At 58.8% G+C, this 20,895-nt stretch overlaps 1 protein-coding gene and 1 long non-coding RNA gene across 2 annotated transcripts; both read left to right on the top strand.

The window, feature by feature from the left end:
* Positions 1-3,455: 3,455 nt before the first annotated feature.
* Positions 3,456-13,840, top strand: CCDC9 (coiled-coil domain containing 9). The gene is made up of 7 exons (XM_068998294.1): positions 3,456-3,524; positions 4,906-4,989; positions 6,438-6,584; positions 9,249-9,442; positions 11,879-12,022; positions 13,325-13,385; positions 13,478-13,840. The coding sequence occupies exons 2-7, from the start codon at positions 4,942-4,944 to the stop codon at positions 13,838-13,840; spliced, it is 957 nt and encodes a 318-aa protein (XP_068854395.1). The 5' UTR covers positions 3,456-3,524; positions 4,906-4,941.
* A 1,771-nt stretch (positions 13,841-15,611) lies between these two features.
* Positions 15,612-19,930, top strand: LOC138100485 (uncharacterized). The gene is made up of 3 exons (XR_011146828.1): positions 15,612-15,673; positions 16,919-16,950; positions 19,740-19,930. It is a non-coding gene; the product is annotated as an uncharacterized lncRNA (long non-coding RNA).
* Positions 19,931-20,895: the final 965 nt, after the last annotated feature.

The following is a 20,895-nucleotide window of genomic DNA, read 5'->3' as shown; positions in this document are numbered from 1 at the left end:
CCCAGACCTCCCCAAATCCCCCCCAAGTCCCCGCCCCAGATCCCCCTGAGGGTCCCAGACCCCCCCAAAATCCCCCCCCAGACCCCCCCTGGGGGTCCCAGAGCCCCCCAATTTCCCCCCAGACCCCCCCCGAGGGTCCCAGACCCCCCCAAATCCCCTCCGTGCCCCCCCCGGGGGTCCCAGACCCCCCAGACCCCCCCAAATCCCCCCCCAGATCCCCCTGAGGGTCCCAGACCCCCCCAATTTCCCCCCAGAACCCCCCGGGGGTCCCAGACCCCCCCAAATCCCCCCAGACCCCCCCGGGGGTCCCAGACCCCCCCAAATCCCCCCCCAGCCCCCCTGGAGGTCTCTGATCCCCCCAAGCCTCCCCCCCGGGGGTCCCAGACCCCCCCCCCGTGTCCCCCCGGGGGTCTCAGGCCCCCCAACTCCCCCCCAGACCCCTCCCCAGGGGTCTGTGACCCCCCCAGATCCCCCTGGGGGTCCCAGAGCCCCCCCAAATTCCCCCCAAATCCCCCCCCAGCCCCTCCCGGGGGTCTCTGACCCCCCCTCCCCCCAGGAGTCTCAGGGCCCCCAAATCCCCCCTGAGACGCCCCCCGGGGGTCCCAGACCCCCCCAAATCCCCCCCAAATCCCCTCCGTGCCCCCCCCGGGGGTCCCAGACCCCCCCCAAATCCCCCCCCCAGACCCCCCCCAGGGGTCCCAGACCCCCCCAAATCCCCCCCAAATCCCCCCCCCAAACCCCCCTCAGGGGTCCCAGACCCCCCCAAATCCCCCCCCCAGGGGCCCCCCCGGGGGTCCCAGAACCCCCAAATCCCCCCCCCAGACCCCCCCGAGGGTCCCAGACCCCCCCAAATCCCCCCCAGACCCCCCTGGGGGTCCCAGAGCCCCCCCAGAACCCCCCAAATCCCCCCCCAGATCCCCCCAGGGGTCCCAGACCCTCCCAATTTCCCCCCAGACCCCCCCCCGAGGGTCCCAGAGCCCCCCAAATCCTCCCCCAGACCCCCTCAGGGGTCCCAGACCCCCCCCAAATCCCCCCCCAGATCCCCCTGAGGGTCCCAGACCCCCCAAATCCCCCCCGCCGGGGGTCCCAGATCACCCCAAATCCCCCCTCAGACCCCCCCTAAATCCCCTCCAAATCACGCCCCAGACCCCCCCCGAGGGTCCCAGACCCCCCCAATTTCCCCCCAGATTCCCCCAGGGGTCCCAGAGCCCCCCCAAATCCCCCCCCAAAAAACCCCAATTCCCCCTCCCCGGGGGTCCCAGACCCCCCCAAATCCCCCCCCAGCCCCTCCCGGGGGGTCCCCAGAGCCCCCCAAATCACCCCCAAATCCCCCCCCAGACCCCCTCAGGGGTCCCAGACCCCCCCAAATCCCCCCCCAGCCCCTCCCAGGGGTCCCAGACCCCCCCCAAATCCCCCCCCAGAGCTCCCCCAGGGGTCCCAGACCCCCCCAAATTCCCCCCCAAACCCCCTCAGGGGTCCCAGACCCCCCCAGATCCCCCCCCGGGGGTCCCAGACCCCCCAAACCCCCCCGCCCGGGGGGTCTCAGCCCCCCCGTGCCCCCCCCCAGGAGATCGAGGAGGGATCGGCGGCGGGCGGAGCGCGAGGGGGGGGCTGTGACCGCCCGGCCCCCCCCGGCGGGGGGGGGACAGAGACCCCCCGGGACCCCCCGCGGTGAGAGGGGGGGATTTGGGGTTTTTGGGGGGGGTCTCGGGGGGATTTGGAGTTTTTTGGGGGGGGGAATTTGGGTTTTTTTTGGCAGTAATTTGGTTTTTTTTGGGGGGGGTCTTGGGGGGAATTTGGTTTTTTTTGGGGGAGGAATTTGGGGATTTTTGGGGGCGAGAATTTGGGGATTTTTTGGGGGGGGAATTGGTTTTTTTTGCGGGGGGGGAATTTGGGTTTTTTTGGGGGGCAGAATTTGGAGGTTTTGGGGAAGGTCTCGGGGGGAATTTTGAGGTTTTTGGGGGGGATTTTGGGTTTTTTTGGGGGTGAATGTGGGTTTTTTTGGGGGGCGGAATTTGGGGGGGGGTCCCAGGGAGAATTTGGTTTTTTTTGGGGGGGGAATTTGGGTTTCTTTTTGGGGAGGGGGAATTTGGGTTTTTTTAGGGGGGATTTGGGGTTTTTTGGGGTGAAATTTGGGGGTTTTTTGGGGGGAGTGGATCTTGGGGAGAATTTGGGGTTTTTTTGGGGTTTTTTGGGGGGGAATTTGGGTTGTTTTGTGGAGGGGAATTTGGGTTTTTTGGGGGGGGCAGAATTTGGGGCTTTTTGGGGGGGGCCTCGGGGGGAATTTGGGGTTTTTGGGGGGGAATTCGGGTTGTTTTGGGGAGGGAATTTGGGGTTTTTTTGGGGGCGGAATTTGGGGTTTTTTGGGGGGGAATTTGGGTTTTTTTTAGAGGGAATTTGGGTTTTTTTGGGGGGGCCTCGGGGGGGAATTTTGGTGGTTTTTTTTGCGGAATTTGGATTTCTTTTTGGGGAGGGGAATTTGGGGTTTTTTAGGGGGGATTTGGGGTTTTTTGGGGTGAAATTTGGGGGTTTTTTGGGGGGGTGGATCTTGGGGAGAATTTGGGGTTTTTTTGGGGGGAATTTGGGGTTTTTTGGGGGGAATTTGGGGTTGTTTTGTGGAGGGAATTTGGGTTTTTTGGGGGGGGCAGAATTTGGGGCTTTTTGGGGGGGCCTCGGGGGGAATTTGGGGTTTTTGGGGGGGAATTCGGGGTTGTTTTGGGGAGGGAATTTGGGTTTTTTTGGGGGTGGAATTTTGGGGCTTTTTGGGGGGGGAATTTGGGTTTTTTTAGAGGGAATTTGGGGTTTTTTGGGGGGGGCCTCGGGGGGAATTTTGGTGGTTTTTTTTGCGGAATTTGGATTTCTTTTTGGGGGAGGGGAATTTGGGGTTTTTTAGGGAGGATTTGGGGTTTTTTTGGGGTGAAATTTGGGGGTTTTTTGGGGGGTGGATCTTGGGGAGAATTTGGGTTTTTTTGGGGGTAGATCTCGGGGGGAATTTGGGGTTTTTTAGGAGGGATTTGGGGTTTTTGGGGTGAAATTTGGGGTTTTTTAGGGAGGTGGATCTTGGGGGAATTTGGGGTTTTTTGGGGGCTGGATCTTGGGGGAATTTGGAGTTTTTTAGGAGGAATTTGGGGTTTTTTGGGGTGAAATTTGGGGTTTTTTAGGGAGGTGGATCTTGGGAGGAATTTGGGGGTTTTGGGGTGAAATTTGGGGTTTTTTTTAGGGGGAGGAAATTTGGGGGTCTCGGGGAATTTGGGGTTTTTTTGGGGTGGGGGGGGTTTGACCCTGACCCCTCCCCATTTTTGCCCCTCCTCCCCCCAGGACAAGCGGAGCCCGAAGGAGAAGAAGCCCCCCGGGACCCCTCCCCAAAATTTCGGGGCGCCCCCCGCGGGGGGGGGGGGAGGGGCGGGGGGGGGCCCCCCCGGGCCGTTCTGGGGGGGGGGTGCCGGGGGGGGGTCCCGGACCCGGCGGCCCCGGGGGAGGGGGGGGGCCCGGGGGGGGGCGACGGCGGCGACAGAAAATCCCAGGTGGGGTTTGGGGGGAATTTGGGGGATTTGGGGCAATTCGGGGGGTCCTGGGGGGGGGGGGGTTAGGGGAATTTTAGGCCCCCCAGGAGTGGGGTTTGGGGGGGTTTGGGGGGGATTTTGGGGGGAATTTGGGGCTGATTTTGGGGGGAATTTGGGGCTGATTTGGGGTGATTTTGGGAGGAATTTGGGGCTGATTTTGGGGGGAATTTGGGGCTGATTTGGGGCTGATTTTGGGAGGAATTTGGGGCTGATTTTGGGGGGGAATTTGGGGCTGATTTGGGGGTGATTTTGGGGTGATTTTGGATGGAATTTGGGCTGTTTTGGGGCTGATTTTGGGAGGAATTTGGGGCTGATTTTGGGGGGAATTTGGGGCTGATTTTGGGGGGAATTTGGGACTGATTTGGGGGATTTTGGGGCTGATTTTGGGAGGAATTTGGGGCTGATTTTGGGATGATTTTTGATGGAATTTGGGCTGTTTTGGGGCTGATTTTGGATGGAATTTGGGGGTGATTTGGGGCTGATTTTGGGGGGAATTTGGGGCTGATTTTGGGGGGAATTTGGGACTGATTTGGGGGATTTTGGGGCTGATTTTGGGAGGAATTTGGGGCTGATTTTGGGATGATTTTTGATGGAATTTGAGCTGATTTGGGGGTGATTTTGGTGCTGATTTTGGGTGAGATTTTGGTTGATTTTGAGCTGATTTAGAGCTGATCTTGGGGTATTTTGGGGTTGATTTTGGATGGATTTTGGGGTGATTTTTGATGGGATTCGGGGCTGATTTGGGGGTGATTTTGGTGCTGATTTTGGGTGAGATTTTGGCTGATTTTGAGCTGATTTTGGGGTCGTTTTGGGTGGAATTTGGGGATAATTTGGGGCTGATTTTGGATGGAATTTGGGGGTGATTTGGGGCTGATTTTGGATGGAATTTGGGGATAATTTGGGGCTGATTTTGGGGGGAATTTGGGGCTGATTTTGGGCTGATTTTGGGCTGATTTTGGATGGAATTTAGGGCTGATTTGGGGCTGATTTTGGGGGGAATTTGGGGCTGATTTCGGGGGAATTTGGGGCTGATTTTGGGAGGAATTTGGGCTGATTTGGGGGCTGATTTTGGGGGTGATTTTGGATGGAATTTGGGGCTGATTTGGGGGCTGATTTTGGGGTGATTTTGGATGGAATTTTGGGGCTGATTTTGGGGCTGATTTTGGGGGGAATTTGAGCTGATTTTGGGGGTGATTTGGTACTGTTGTGGTGCTGATTTTGGGGCTGATTTTGGGGCGATTTTGGATGGAATTTGGGTTGATTTTGGGGCTGATTTTGGGGTTGTTTCATTGCTGATTTTGGGGCTGATTTTGGGGCGATTTGGGGCATTTTTGGGCCCCAGGAGTGGGAGCAGCGGCGGCTGCAGAACATCGAGCAGATGAACGAGGAGATGGAGAAAATCGCGGAGTACGAGCGGAGCCGCAGGGTGAGGCACCAGTACGGACCAGTATAAACCAGTACGGACCAGTATGAACCGCTACAGGCCAGCACAGGGCAGTTCAAACCAGTACAAACCAGTTAGCCCCCAGCAGAGCTCCGAGGAGCTCCCAGTTAAGTCCCAGTAACCACCAGTACGCCCCAGTAACACCCCGAACGCGCACCGGTTTTGTCCCAGTACGCACCAGTTATCTCCAGTAACCGCCTGTAACCCCCCCCCCCCAGTGCTCCCAGTAACCTCCAGTAAGCACCAGTTACGTCCCAGTAAGCACCAGTTACGTCCCAGTAACCACCGGCTCGCCCCGCTTGGCTTCCAGTAACTCCCAGCGGCCACCAGTTACCTCCCAGTAACGCCCAGTCCCCTCCCAATCCCTTCCCAGTCCCCTCCCAATCCCTCCCAGTGCCTCCCAGTCTCCTCCCAGTAACCCTGAATCCTCTCCCAGTCCCTTCCCAGTCCCTCCCAGTCCCTCCCAGTTCCCCCCAATCCCTTCCCAGTCCCCCCAATCCCCTCCCAGTGCCCTCCCAGTAACTCTGAACCTCCTTCCAGTCCCTCCCAGTGCCCCCCAATCCCCCCCATTCCCCTCCTAGTGCCTTCCCAGTAACCCTGAATCCCCTTCTAGTCCCCTCCCAGTCCCTCCCAGTAACCCTGAATCTCCTCCCAGTCCCTCCCAGTCTCCCCCAATCCCCTCTCAGTCCCTCCCAGTAACTCTGAACCCCCTCCCAGTCCCCCCAATCCCCTTCGAGTGCATCCCAGTGTCTTCCCAGTAACCTTGAATTCCCTCCCAGTCTCTCCCAGTTGCTCCCAGTGCCTTCCCAGTAACCCTGAATCCCCTCCCAGTCCCCCCTAATCCCCTCCCAGTCCCTCCCAGTAACTCTGAACCCGTTCCCGGTCCCCTCCCAGTCCTTCCCAGTGCTTCCCAGTAACCCTGAATCTCCTCCCAGTGCCCTCCCAGTCCCCCCCAATCCCCTCCCAGTGCCTTCCCAGTAACCCTGAATCCCCTCCCAGTCCCCTTCCAGTCCCTCCCAGTCCCTCCCAGTAACCCTGAATCCCTTCCCAGTCCCTCCCAGTCCCTCCCAGTCCCTCCCAGTCCCTCCCAGTAACCCTGAATCCCTTCCCAGTCCCTCCCAGTCCCTCCCAGTCCCTCCCAGTCCCTCCCAGTCCCTCCCAGTAACCCTGAATCCCTTCCCAGTCCCTCCCAGTCCCTCCCAGTCCCTCCCAGTAACCCTGAATCCCCTCCCAGTCCCCTTCCAGTCCCTCCCAGTCCCTCCCAGTAACCCTGAATCTCCTCCCAGTCCCTTCCCAGTCCCTCCCAGTCCCTCCCAGTAACCCTGAATCCCCTCCCAGTCCCCTCCCAGTCCCCCCCAATCCCCTCCCAGTCCCTCCCAGTGCCTTCCCAGTCCCTCCCAGTGCCTCCCAGTAACCCCAGTGTCCCCCAGGACGGGGTCCCGGAGAAGAATCCCGTTCGGAATTTCCTGGACGACCCCCGGCGCTGCGGCCCCGAGCCGGGGGGGGGCCCCGGGGGGGGCTCCCGACGCCACGGCCGCAACTGGGGGGGCCCCGACTTCGGCAAGGCCACGGCGGGGGTGGGTACCCCAAAAATCCCCCCCCCCCGTGTCCCCGAAATTCCCCCAAATTCACCCAAAATATTCCCGGAATTCCCCGGGATGGGGCTGGGGGGGGGATTTGGGGGGGGGCTGGGAAGAGTTTGGGGGGGGGTCTGGGGGAATTTGGGGGATTTTGGGGGGGATTGGGAGGGACTGGGAAGGGATTGGGGGGCACTGGGAAGGGATTGGGGGGCACTGGGAAGGGATTGGGAGGGACTGGGAAGCACTGGGAAGGGACTGGGGGGCACTGGGAGGGAACTGGGGGGAATTTTGGGGGGTCCTGGGGGGATTTCTTGGGGATTTTGGGGGGTCCTGGTGGGATTTTGAGGGTCCTGGGGGGGTTTTTGAGGGGTCCTGGGGACATTTGGGGGGTCCTGGGGGGGTTTTGGGGGGTCTGGGAGCAGCTGAGAGGGATTTTGGGGGATCCTTGGGGGGTTCTGGGGAGTCCTGGGGGGATTTTTTGGGGGGATTTCCCCCCTTTTTGTGCCCTTTTCCCCCATCCCAGCCCCGTTTGCTCCGTTAATTTCTCCCTTTTCCCATCTCTGGGGTTTTTTTTGGGAATTTGGGGAATTTGGGGCTGCTCCTGGCTGAGTTCATTTTTGGGAATTTGGGGAATTTTGGGCTGTTCTTGGCTGAGTTCATTTTTGGGAATTTTGGGGCTCCTGGCTGAGTTCATTTTTGGGAATTTGGGGAATTTGGGGTTGCTCTGGGCTGAGTTCATTTTTGGGAATTTGGGGAATTTGGGGCTGCTCCTGGCCGAGTTCATTTTTGGGAATTTGGGGAATTTGGGGCTGCTCCTGGCCGAGTTCATTTTTGGGAATTTGGGGAATTTGGGGCTGCTCCTGGCCGAGTTCATTTTTGGGAATTTGGGGAATTTGGGGCTGCTCCTGGCCGAGTTCATTTTTGGGAATTTGGGGAATTTGGGGCTGCTCCTGGCCGAGTTCATTTTTGGGAATTTGGGGAATTTTGGGCTGTTCTTGGCTGAGTTCATTTTTGGGAATTTGGGGCTCCTGGCTGAGTTCATTTTTGGGAATTTAGGGAATTTGGGGTTGCTCTGGGCTGAGTTCATTTTTGGGAATTTGGGGAATTTGGGGTTGCTCTGGGCTGAGTTCATTTTTGGGAATTTGGGGAATTTGGGGTTGCTCTGGGCTGAGTTCATTTTTGGGAATTTGGGGAATTTCGGGTCACTCCTGGTTGAGTTCATTTGGGGAATTTCGGGAATTTGGGGTTGCTCTGGGCTGAGTTCATTTTTGGGAATTTGGGGAATTTGGGGTTCCTCCCGGCTGAGTTCATTTTTGGGAATTTTAGGAATTTGGGGCTGTTCCTGGCTGAGTTCATTTTGGGAATTTGGGGAATTTGGGGCTGCTCCTGGCTGAGTTCATTTTTGGGAATTTTGGGCTCCTGGCTGAGTTCATTTTTGGGAATTTGGGGAATTTGGGGCTGTTCTTGGCTGAGTTAATTTTGGGAATTTGGGGAATTTGGGGCTGCTCCTGGCTGAGTTCATTTTTGGGAATTTGGGTAATTTGGGGCTGCTCCTGGCCGAGTTCATTTTTGGGAATTTGGGTAATTTGGGGCTCCTGGCTGAGTTCATTTTTGGGAATTTGGGGAATTTGGGGCTGCTCCTGGCCGAGTTCATTTTGGGAATTTGGGGAATTTCGGGTCACTCCTGGCTGAGTTCATTTGGGGAATTTCGGGAATTTGGGGTTGCTCTGGGCTGAGTTCATTTTTGGGAATTTGGGGAATTTGGGGCTGCTCCTGGCTGAGTTCATTTTCGGGAATTTGGGGAATTTCGGGCTGTTCTTGGCTGAGTTCGTTTTTGGGAATTTTGGGCTGCTGGCTGAGTTCATTTTTGGGAATTTGGGGAATTTCGGGCTGTTCTTGACTGAGTTCATTTTTGGGAATTTGGGGAATTTCGGGTCACTCCTGGTTGAGTTCATTTGGGGAATTTCGGGAATTTGGGGTTGCTCTGGGCTGAGTTCATTTTTGGGAATTTGGGGAATTTGGGGCTGCTCCTGGCTGAGTTCATTTTTGGGAATTTGGGGAATTTGGGGCTGCTCTTGGCTGAGTTCATTTTTGGGAATTTGGGGAATTTGGGGCTGCTCCGGGCTGAGTTCATTTTTGGGAATTTGGGGAATTTGGGGCTGTTCCTGGCTGAGTTCATTTTTGGGAATTTGGGGAATTTGGGGCTGCTCTTGGCTGAGTTCATTTTTGGGAATTTGGGGAATTTGGGGTTGCTCTGGGCTGAGTTCATTTTTGGGAATTTGGGGAATTTTGGGCTGTTCCTGGCTGAGTTCATTTTTGGGAATTTGGGGAATTTGGGGCTGCTCTTGGCTGAGTTCATTTTTGGGAATTTGGGGAATTTGGGGCTGCTCTTGGCTGAGTTCATTTTGGGAATTTGGGGCTGCTCCTGGCTGAGTTCATTTTTGGGAATTTGGGGAATTTTGGGCTGTTCCTGGCTGAGTTCATTTTTGGGAATTTGGGGAATTTGGGGCTGTTCCCTGCTCTTTCCCTGTGCCCTTTTCCCCCATCCCAGCCCCTTTTTCCCCGGGATTTTCTCCCTTTTCCCACCCCCGGGCTGGTTTTTTTTTTTTCCGGGGATTTCGGGGGGGATTCCTCACCTTTCGCCCCCTCCCCACCCCCCAGGGCCGGCGGGGGGTCCCCAGGCCGGGGGGGCCGCCCCCCCTGGACCCCACCCTGTGGATGACGGGGCGGGAGCGGGCGGAGTACGAGCGCTGGAAACGGGAACGGGAGAGAATCGACCGCGAGCGGCTGCAGCGGCACCGGGACCCGGCCGGGGCCTGGCGCAGGGAGTGGGACGCGCAGAAACCCGACGGGATGTGGGTCTGGGGGCGATTTGGGGGAGAATTTGGGGATTTGGGGGGAAATTCGGGGATTTGGGGGGTCCTGGAGGGAGTGGGAGGCGCAGAAACCCGACGGGATGTGGGTCTGGGGGCGATTTGGGGGGAAATTCGGGGATTTGGGGGGAAATTCGGGGGGAAATTCGGGCATTTGGGGGGAAATTCGGGGATTTGGGGGGTCCTGGAGGGAGTGGGAGGCGCAGAAACCCGACGGGATGTGGGTCTGGGGGCGATTTGGGGGGGATTTGGGGGCGATTTGGGGGGAAATTCGGGCATTTGGGGGGTCCTGGAGGGAGTGGGAGGCGCAGAAACCCGACGGGATGTGGGTCTGGGGGCGATTTGGGGGAGAATTTGGGGATTTGGGGGGTCCAGGAGGGAGTGGGAGGCACAGAAACCCAATGGGATGTGGGTCTGGGGGCGAAATTCGGGGATTTGGGGGGGATTTGGGGGGAAATTGGGGGATTTGGGGGGGATTTGGGGGGAAATTCGGGGATTTGGGGGGTCCAGGAGGGAGTGGGACGCGCAGAAACCCGACGGGATGTGGGTCTGGGGGGGAAATTGGGGCATTTGGGGGGGATCTGGGGGGAAATTCGGGGATTTGGGGGGGATTTGGGGGAAAATTCGGGGATTTGGGGGGTCCTGGAGGGAGTGGGACGCACAGAAACCCGACGGGATGTGGGTCTGGGGGGGATTATGGGGGAAATTCGGGCATTTGGGAGGGATTTGGGGGGAAATTCGGGGATTTGGGGGCGATTTGGGGGGAAATTCGGGGATTTGGGGGGTCCTGGAGGGAGTGGGACGCGCAGCAACCCGACGGGATGTGGGTCTGGGGGCGATTTGGGGGGAAATTTGGGGATTTGGGAGGGATTTGGGGGGAAATTTGGGGATTTGGGAGGGATTTGGGGGGAAATTTGGGGATTTGGGGGGGATTTGGGGGGAAATTCGGGGATTTGGGGGGGATTTGGGGGGAAATTTGGGGATTTGGGGGGGATTTAGGGGGGATTTGGGGGGAAATTCGGGGATTTGGGGGGAAATTCGGGGATTTGGGGGGTCCAGGAGGGAGTGGGACGCGCAGCAACCCGACGGGATGTGGGTCTGGGGGCGAAATTGGGGGATTTGGGGGAAATTCGGGGATCTGGGGGGGATTTGGGGGGAAATTTGGGAATTTGGGGGGGATTTGGGGGGTCCAGGAGGGAGTGGGACGCGCAGAAACCCGATGGGATGTGGGTCTGGGGGCGATTTGGGGGGAAATTCGGGCATTTGGGGGGGATTTGGGGGGAAATTCGGGGATTTGGGGGGAAATTTGGGGATTTGGGGGGTCCTGGAGGGAGTGGGACGCGCAGAAACCCGACGGGATGTGGGTCTGGGGGCGATTTGGGGGGAAATTCGGGCATTTGGGGGGGATTTGGGGGGAAATTCGGGGATTTGGGGGGATTTGGGGGGAAATTCGGGGATTTGGGGGGTCCTGGAGGGAATGGGAGGCGCAGAAACCCGACGGGATGTGGGTCTGGGGGGATTTGGGGGAGAATTTGGGGATTTGGGGGGAAATTTGGGGATTTGGGGGGTCCTGGAGGGAGTGGGACGCGCAGAAACCCGACGGGATGTGGGTCTGGGGGGGAAATTGGGGAATTTGGGGGGAAATTCGGGCATTTGGGGGGGATTTGGGGGTCCTGGAGGGAGTGGGAGGCGCAGCAACCCGACGGGATGTGGGTCTGGGGGCGATTTGGGGGAGAATTTGGGGATTTGGGGGGCATTTGGGGGGAAATTCGGGGATTTGGGGGGGTCCAGGGTGGGATTCGGGGGCGTTTGGGGGTGAATCCTGGGATTTGGGGGGGAATTCCCGGGATTTGGGGGGGTCTGGGGGAGAAATTCTGGGATTTTGGGGGGAAATCCGGGGATTTTGGGGCTCCCAGGGGTCACCTGGGAAGTCTCGGGGGGGAATTTGGGGGTCCTGGAATGAATTTTGGGGGTTCCCAGGTGAATTTTGGGGTCCTGGGATGAATTTTGGGGGTTCCCAGGTGAATTTTGGGGTCCTGGGATGAATTTTGGGGTCGTGGGATGAATTTTGGGGGTTCCCAGGTGAATTTTGGGAGTTCCCAGGTGAATTTTGGGGGTTCCCAGGTGAATTTTGGGAGTTCCCAGGTGAATTTTGGGGGTTCCCAGGTGAATTTTGGGAGTTCCCAGGTGAATTTTGGGGGTTCCCAGGTGAATTTTGGGGTCTCCCAGGTGAATTTTGGGGGTTCCCAGGTGAATTTTGGGAGTTCCCAGGTGAATTTTGGGGGTTCCCAGGTGAATTTTGGGGTCTCCCAGGTGAATTTTGGGGGTTCCCAGGTGAATTTTGGGAGTTCCCAGGTGAATTTTAGGGGTCCCGGGATGAATTTTGGGGTCTGACCTTTGACCCCTCCCCCCCCCCAGGTTCTCGGGGGTCCCGGAGGAGCCGGAGGGGGGAGGGGACCCCAAGCGCCCCCCCCCAGCCCCCCCCACGCTGGGGGATTTCCTGCCCCTCCCCCACCCCCCCCGGCGCAGGAGGGGCCGCGGGAGGGGGGGGAGACCCTACAGGTGAGGGGGGGGGATTTTGGGGGGGTCTGGGGGGAATTTGGGGGGGTCTGAGGGGGAATTTGGGGGGTCCCGAGGGGATTTTGGGGGGATTTGGGGGGGTCTGAGGGGATTTGGGGGGGTTTGGGGGGTCTGGGGGCAATTTGGGGGGATCCTGGGGGGGATTTGGGAGGGTTTGAAGGGGATTTTGGGGGGTCTGGGGGGTCTGAGGGGGATTTTGGGGGATCCTGGGGGGATTTTGGGGATCCTGGGGGGATTTTGGGGGGTCCTGAGGGGATTGGGGGGGGGGGCTGGGGGGATTTTGGGGGGATTTGAGGCGTCCTAGGGGGGTCTGAGGGGAATTTGGGGGTCCTGGGGGCGATTTGGGGGTGTCTGAGGACGATTTGGGGGGCCCTGGAGGGGTCTGAGGGAGATTTTGGGGGAATTTGGGAGGTCCTGGGGGGATTTGGGGGGGATTTGGAGGGTCCTGAGGGGATTTGGGGGTGTCTGGGGGGGGGTTGGGGGATCCTGGGGAGGATTTAGGGGGTCCGGGGGGGTCTGAGGGGGATTTGGGGATCCTGGGGGCATTTTCGGGGGTCCCAAGGGGATTTGGGGGATCCTGGGGGGGGTTTTGGGGGGGTTTGAAGGGGATTTGGGGGGGCCTGGGGGGGTCTGAGGGGGAGTTGGGGGATCCTGGGGGGATTTGGGAGGGTCTGGGGGGGATCCTGGGGGGATTTTGGGGCGATTTGGGAGGGTTTGAGGGGGATTTTGGGGGGGTCCCGAGGGGATTTTGGGGGGTCCTGGGGGGATTTGGGGAATCCTCTCCTCTTCCGTTTTCCCGGTTTTTGGCAACTTCCCCCATTTTCTTGTGGGTTTTGGGCTGAAATCCCCCCTTTTTCCCTGGTTTTTTCTGGGAATTCCCTTTTTTCCCTGGATTTCGGGGTTTAAATCCCCCCCTTTTCCCCCTGGATTTTGGGCTGAAATCCCCTTTTTTCCCTGGATTTTGGGCTGAAATCCCTTTTTCCCTTGACTTCGGGGTTTAAACCCCCCCTTTTTTCCCTGGATTTTGGGCTGAAATCCCCTTTTTTCCCTGGATTTTGGGCTGAAATCCCCTTTTTCCCTGGATTTTGGGCTGAAATCCCCTTTTTTCCCTGGATTTTGGGCTGAAATCCCCTTTTTCCCTGGATTTTGGGCTGAAATCCCCTTTTTTCCCTGGATTTTGGGCTGAAATCCCCTTTTTCTCTGGATTTTGGGCTGAAATCCCCCTTTTTCCCTGGATTTTGGGCTGAAATCCCCCTTTTTCCCTGGATTTCGGGTCCTTCCCAGTTTCCACGACGACCGCTGGGAGCCGCAGCCGGAGCCGCCCCCGGAGCCCGAGAGCCCCGAGGTGACCCCGGGGGGGGGGAGGGGAGCGGGGACCCCCCCGAGGATTTGGGGACCCCCCCTGACCCCCCCTGACCCCTCCCCCTCCCCCCCCAGATCCCGGAACCGGCCCCGGGAATTCCCAGTTCCCCCGGAATTCCCAGTTCCCCCGGAATTCCCAGTTCCCAGGAGGACTCGGACCAGTGGGAGGACGTGAGCGGGGACGAGGAGGAGGAGGAGGAGGAGGAAGAGCCCGGGGACCCCCCCAGTGCGTCCCAGTTCAAACCAGTAACCCCCAGCAACCTCCCCAGTGCGTCCCAGTTCAAACCAGTAACCCCCAGCAACCTCCCCAGTGCGTCCCAGTTCAAACCAGTAACCCCCGGTGACCCCCCCAGTGCGTCCCAGTTCAAACCAGTAACCCCCAGCGACCCCCCCAGTGCGTCCCAGTTCAAACCAGTAACCCCCAGAAGCCCCCAGTAACCCCCGGTGACCTCCCCAGTGCGTCCCAGTTCAAACCAGTAACCCCCAGGGACCCCCCAGTTCAAACCAGTAACTCCCAGTTCAAACCAGTAACTCCCAGTAACCCCCAGTTCAAGCCAGTAACTCCCAGTTCAAACCAGTAACCCCCAGAAGCCCCCAGTAACCCCCAGCGACCCCCCCAGTGCGTCCCAGTTCAAACCAGTAACCCCCAGCGACCCCCCCAGTGCGCCCCAGTTCAAACCAGTAACCCCCAGCGACCCCCCCAGTGCGTCCCAGTTCAAACCAGTAACCCCCAGGGACCCCCCAGTTCAAACCAGTATCTCCCAGTTCAAACCAGTAATCCCCAGTAACCCCCAGTTCAAGCCAGTAACTCCCAGTTCAAACCAGTAACCCCCAGAAGCCCCCAGTAACCCCCGGTGACCTCCCCAGTGCGTCCCAGTTCAAACCAGTAACCCCCAGCGACCCCCACAGTGCGTCCCAGTTCAAACCAGTAACCCCCAGGGACCCCCCAGTTCAAACCAGTAACTCCCAGTTCAAACCAGTAACTCCCAGTAACCCCCAGTTCAAGCCAGTAACTCCCAGTTCAAACCAGTAACCCCCAGAAGCCCCCAGTAACCCCCAGCGACCCCCCCAGTGCGTCCCAGTTCAAACCAGTAACCCCCAGCGACCCCCCCAGTGCGCCCCAGTTCAAACCAGTAACCCCCAGCGACCCCCCCAGTGCGTCCCAGTTCAAACCAGTAACCCCCAGGGACCCCCCAGTTCAAACCAGTAACTCCCAGTTCAAACCAGTAATCCCCAGTAACCCCCAGTTCAAGCCAGTAACTCCCAGTTCAAACCAGTAACCCCCAGAAGCCCCCAGTAACCCCCAGCGACCCCCCCAGTGCGTCCCAGTTCAAACCAGTAACCCCCAGCGACCCCCCCAGTGCGTCCCAGTTCAAACCAGTAACCCGCAGGGACCCCCCAGTTCAAACCAGTAACTCCCAGTTCAAACCAGTAACCCCCAGTGCGTCCCAGTTCAAACCAGTAACTCCCAGTTCAAACCAGTAACCCCCAGAAGCCCCCAGTAACCCCCGGTGACCTCCCCAGTGCGTTCCAGTTCAAACCAGTAACCCCCAGCGACCCCCCCAGTGCATCCCAGTTCAAACCAGTAACCCCCAGCGACCTCCCCAGTGCGTTCCAGTTCAAACCAGTAACCCCCAGGGACCCCCAGGGACCCCCCAGTTCAAACCAGTAACTCCCAGTTCAAACCAGTAACCCCCAGTGACCTCCCCAGTGCGTCCCAGTTCAAACCAGTAACCCCCAGCAACCCCCCCAGTGTGTCCCAGTTCAAACCAGTAACCCCCAGTGACCCTCACGGACCCCCACAGACTCCCCCAGTCCGTCCCAGTTCAAACCAGTAACCCCCAGTAATCACCAGGGACCCCCCCCAGTGTGTCCCAGTTCAAACCAGTAACCCCCAGTGACCCCCAGAGACCCCCCCAGTGCGTCCCAGTTCAAACCAGTAACCCCCAGGGTCGCCCCCAGTGTGTCCCAGTAACTCCCAGTTCAAACCAGTAACCCCCAGTAACCCCCCCGTGCATCCCAGTTCAAACCAGTAACCCCAGTAACCCCCAGGGACGCCCCCAGTGCATCCCAGTTCAAACCAGTCCCTCCCAGTTCCCTCCCAGTTCCCTCCCAGTCCCTCCCAGTTCATCCCAGTCTCTCCCCTCCAGGACCGCCCCCCCCCCGCCCCTCCCCCGCCTGAGGGGGGGGTCCCGGAGCCGCCCCTCCCCCCCCCGAGCCCCTCCCGGAGCCCCCCGGAGACCCCGGAGCCCAGCGGGACCCCCCCCGACGGTACTGGGGGAACTGGGAGGGACTGGGAGGGGTTGGGGGGTTACTGGGAGGGACGGAGGGAACTGGGAGGGGTTGGGGGGTTACTGGGAGCGCTGGGAGGGAACTGGGAGGAACTGGGAGGGACTGGGAAGGGTTGGGGGGTTACTGGGAGGGACGGAGGGAACTGGGAGGGGTTGGGGGGTTACTGGGAGCACTGGGAGGGAACTGGGAGGGACTGGGAAGGGTTGGGGGGTTACTTGGAGGGACTGGGAGGGACTGGGAAGGATTGGGGGGTTACTGGGAGGGACTGGGAGGGAACTGGGAGGGGTTGGGGGGTTACTGGTTGTCACTGGGAGGGCACTGGGGGAGGGTGGGTACTGCTTCGTACTGGTGTGTACTGGTTTATACTGGTTTGCACTGGCTTATACTGGTTTATGCTGATCTAGGCTGATTTATACTGATTCGTACTGGTTTATACTGGTCTGTACTGGTTCATACCAGTTTGTATTGGTTTCTATTGGTTTATGCTGATCCAAACTGGTTTGTACCGGTACGCACTGGTTTATACTGGTCCGTACTGGTTTATACTGGTCCATACTGGTTTATACCGGTCCATACTGGTCTGTACTGGGACATAGTGGTTTGTACTGGTTTATATTGGTTTATACCAGTACGCACCGGTTTGTACTGGTACGCAGTGGTTTATACTGGTCGGTACTGGTTTATACTGGTTTGTACTGGTTTATATTGGTTTGTACCGGTCCGTACCGGTCTGTAGTGGTCCGTACCGGTCCGTACCAGTCTGTACTGGTCCGTACTGGTCTGTATTGGTCCATACTGGTCCGTACTGGTTTGTACTGATCTGTACTGGTTTGTACTGGTCAGTACTGGTTTGTACCAGTTGGTACTAGTTTGTACCGGTCCGTACTGGTCCGTACTGGTTCATACTGGTTCGTACTGGTCCGTACCGGTCCATACTGGTCCATACTGGTTTGTACTGGTCTGTACTGGTTTGTACTGGTTGGTAGTGGTTTTTACTGGTCCATACTGGTCTGTATTGGTCCGTACTGGTCCGTACTGGTTCATACTGGTCTGTACTGGTTCATACTGGTTTGTACTGGTCCGTACTGGTTCGTACTGGTTCATACTGGTCCATACTGGTCCGTATTGGTCCGTACCAGTCCATACTGGTCCATACCGGTTCATACCGGTCCGTACTGGTCCGTACTGGTCCGTACTGGTGCTCACTGGTGCCGTTCCCCGCAGGGCCGGGGGTGGAGATCTCGGATTTCCAGAGGGTTCGTTTCCGTAAGAGCTCCCCTCCCCCCCCCCCGCCGCCCCCCTGACCCCGGGACCCCCCAAAATCACCCAAAATCAGCCCCAAAATCACCCCAAAATCACCCCAAATCACCCCAAAATCACCCCAAAAACCCCCAAAATCACCCCCCAAAACCCCCAAAATCACCCCAAAATCACCCCAAATCACCCCAAAAACCCCCAAAATCACCCCAAAAACCCCCAAAATCACCCCAAAATCACCCCAAAATCACCCCAAATCACCCCAAATCACCCCAAATCACCCCAAAAACCCCCAAAATCACCCCAAAATCACCCCAAAATCACCCAAAATCACCCCAAAATCACCCAAAATCACCCCAAATCACCCCAGAACCCCCAAAATCACCCCCAAAAACCCCCAAAATCACCCCAAATCACCCCAAATCACCCCCAAACCCCCAGAATCACCCCAGAGTCACCCCAAAACCCCAGAACCCCCAAAATCACCCCCAAAAACCCCCAGAATCACCCCAAAATGACCCCTGAACCCCCAAAATCCCCCAAAATCATCCCAGAAGCCCCAAAATCACCCCTAAATCACCCCAACCCCCCCCCAAATACCCACATTACCCCAAAATCACCCCAAAAAAACCCAAAATCATCCAAAATCTCCCCCCAAAACCCAAAATCACCCCCGGGACCCCTCGGATTCCTCCCCAAACCCCAAAATTGCCCAAAATCACCCCAACTTTTCCCCCCAGGACCCCCTCAAACCCCTCCAAAAAAAACCCCAAAATTCCCCCCAAAAACCCCAAATTCCCCCCAAAAACCCCAAAATTCCCCCCAGGACCCCCCGGGTTCGGGTCAGTCCCTCCCCCTTCTCCTGGAGCTGCTGGAATGGCACAGCTGGGCACAGCTGGGCACACCTGGGCACACCTGGGGGCACCTGAGACACACCTGGGCACACCTGGGCACACCTGGGGGCACCTGAGATCACTTGGGATCACCTGGGCACACCTGGGGGCACCTGAGACACACCTGGGCACACCTGGGGGCACCTGAGATCACTTGGGATCACCTGGGCACACCTGGGCACACCTGGGGGCACAGCTGAGGGCACCTGAGCAAACCTGGGGCACGCGTGGGGGCACCTGGGATCACCTGAGTTCACCTGGGGGCACCTGAGACACACCTGGGGGCACCTGGGCACACCTGGGGGCACCTGAGTTCACCTGAGATCACTTGGGATCACCTGGGCACATCTGGGCACACCCGGGGGCACCTGAGCTCACCTGGGGGGCACCTGGGCACACCTGGGCACAGCTGGGAGCTGCTGCTCGCCTCGGGGCTCTCACCTGGGCACACCTGGGCACACCTGGGCACACCTGGGCGCTGCTGCTTCGCTCTGGGGGGGTCCCTGAGGGGTCTCGGGGGCTCTTTTTGGGGTCTCGGGGGGGTCTTTGGGGGCTGTGGCTGCCTGGAGCTGCTGGACTGACTCACCTGGGCACACCTGGGGGCACCTGAGACACACCTGGGCACACCTGGGCACACCTGGGAGCTGCTGCTCGCCTCAGGGCTCTCGCCTGGGCACACCTGGGGGCACCTGGGGGCACCTGGGCACGGCTGCTTCGCTTTTGGGGGGATTCTTTGGGGGCTGTGGCTGCCTGGAGCTGCTGGACTGACTCACCTGGGGGCACCTGGGCACACCTGGGGGCACCTGGGAGCTGCTGCTCGCCTCGGGGCTCTCGCCTGGGCACACCTGGGGGCACCTGGGCACACCTGGGGGCACCTGGGCACGGCTGCTTCGCTTTTTGGGGTCTCTGGGGGAATCTTTGGGGGCTGTGGCTGCCTGGAGCTGCTGGACTGACTCACCTGGGCACGCCTGGGCACACCTGGGGGCACCTGAGACACACCTGGGCACACCTGGGGGCACCTGGGATCACCTGAGTTCACCTGGGCACACCTGGGGGCTCACCTGTGCCCAGCTGGCAGCTGCTGCTCGCCCCGGGGCTCTCACCTGAGCTCACCTGGGCACACCTGAGCTCCCCTGTGCCCACCTGTGCCCAGCTGTGCCCAGCTGGCAGCAGCTGCCGGGTGCCCCGGGGCTCTCACCTGTGCCCACCTGGCTGTACCTGTGCCCACCTGAGCTCCCCTGTGCCCACCTGCATTAAACTCCTCCCGCCCCCGAGCGAGCCCGGGCCTGGTTTTGGGGCTGGGGGGGCTCCAGACTCACCTGGGGGGGGGTCAAAACCCACCTGGGGGGCACCTGGGGGACCCCAAATTCACCTGGGGGGCTCCAAATTCACCTGGGGGGGCTCCAAACCCACCTGGGGGGCACCTGGGGGACCCCAAATTCACCTGGGGGGGGTCAAAACCCACCTGGGGGGCACCTGGGGGACCCCAAATTCACCTGGGGGGCACCTGGGGGACCCCAAATTCACCTGGGGGGGGTCAAAACCCACCTGGGGGGCACCTGGGGGACCCCAAATTCACCTGGGGGGCTCCAAACTCACCTGGGGGACCCCAAATTCACCTGGGGGGCACCTGGTGGGCTCCAGACTCACCTGGGGGGGCCAAAACCCACCTGGGGGGGCACCTGGGGGGCACCTGGGGGACCCCAAACTCACCTGGGGGGCCCCTGTGTGTCCCTTCCCCCCCCCGCAGGTAGGGCCCTTCCTGGATTTTGGGGGGGGGGGGGGATGGGGGGGATCCCCTTTTCCCGGGATTTTGGGATTTTTTGGGGGGGGGGTCTCCAGCCTCTCACTCCCCTCTCCTTCCCCCCCCCCCTTTTCTCTCTCTCCCCCCACAGGAGGACCCAGCGACCCCCCCCAGGTGTGACCAGGGGGGACCCCAAAACCTCCCCGAGCCCCCCCAGGTGTGACCGGGACCGGGGGGGGGGAACCCCAAAAAACCCCCCCGGGGGGGCGGACCCCAAAAAACCTCCCGGGGGGGACCCCAAAAAACCCCAAAATCCCCCGGGGGGGGACCCCAAAAAACCCCCCCGGGGAGGACCCCAAAAAACCCCAAAAAGCCCACGGGGGGGACCCCAAAAAACCCAAAACCCCCCGGGGGGGACCCCAAAAAATCCCCCTGGGGGGACCCCAAAATTCCCGCCCCCCCCCCCGAAGGGGATTTTGGGGTCCCCCCCCCCCAAATTTGTCTTTGCCAAAATAAAAGTCCCGAAATGTCTCCGGCCTCGTCCTTGATTTTTGGGGTTTTTTACCTCCCCCCCCCCCCCCCCAAAATCCTAAATTTCGGGGTTTTTTCCCAAAAAAAGCTCAATTTTGGTTAATCCCACCATCCCGAAAAAAACCCCCACCAAATTTCGGGGTTTTTTCCCAAAAAAAAAGCTTAATTTTGGTCCATCCCCCCCCCCCCAAAAATACCCCAAATTTCGGGTATTTTCCTCAAAAAAAGCTCAATTTTGGTTAATCCCCCCCCCCCAAAAAAAAACCCCAAATTTCGGGTATTTTCCCCCGAAAACCCTCAATTTTAGTTAAACCTCACCCCCCAAAAAAACCCCCAAATTTTGTTTTTTCCCCCAAAAAAGCTCAATTTTACTTAAACCCCCCCCCCCCAAAAAAAAAACCCCAAATTTCGGGTATTTTCCTCAAAAACCCCCCTCAATTTTGTTTAAAACTTGCCTCAAAAAAACCTCCAAATTTCGGGTATTTTCCCCAGAAAAGCTCAATTTGGTGAATCCCCCCCCCAAAAAAAACCGCAAATTTCGGGTATTTTCCTCAAAAAAATCTCAATTTTGGTTAATTCCCCCCCCCCCAAAAAAACCCCAAATTTCGGGTATTTTTCCCCCCAAAAAAGCTCAATTTTAGTTAAACCCCCCCCCCCAAAAAAAAACCCAGATTTCGTTTTTTTCCCCTAAAAAAGTTCAATTTTAGTTAAACCCTTCCCCTCAAAAAAATCCCCAAATTTCGGGTATTTTTCCCAAAAAAAGCGCTCAATTTTAG

The sequence above is a fragment of the Aphelocoma coerulescens genome, chromosome 34 (assembly GCF_041296385.1).
Source record: "Aphelocoma coerulescens isolate FSJ_1873_10779 chromosome 34, UR_Acoe_1.0, whole genome shotgun sequence".
Classification (NCBI taxonomy): Eukaryota; Metazoa; Chordata; class Aves; order Passeriformes; family Corvidae; genus Aphelocoma; species Aphelocoma coerulescens.
Note: the sequence above shows the minus strand (reverse complement) of the source record. Positions and strands in the feature narration are given on the sequence as shown.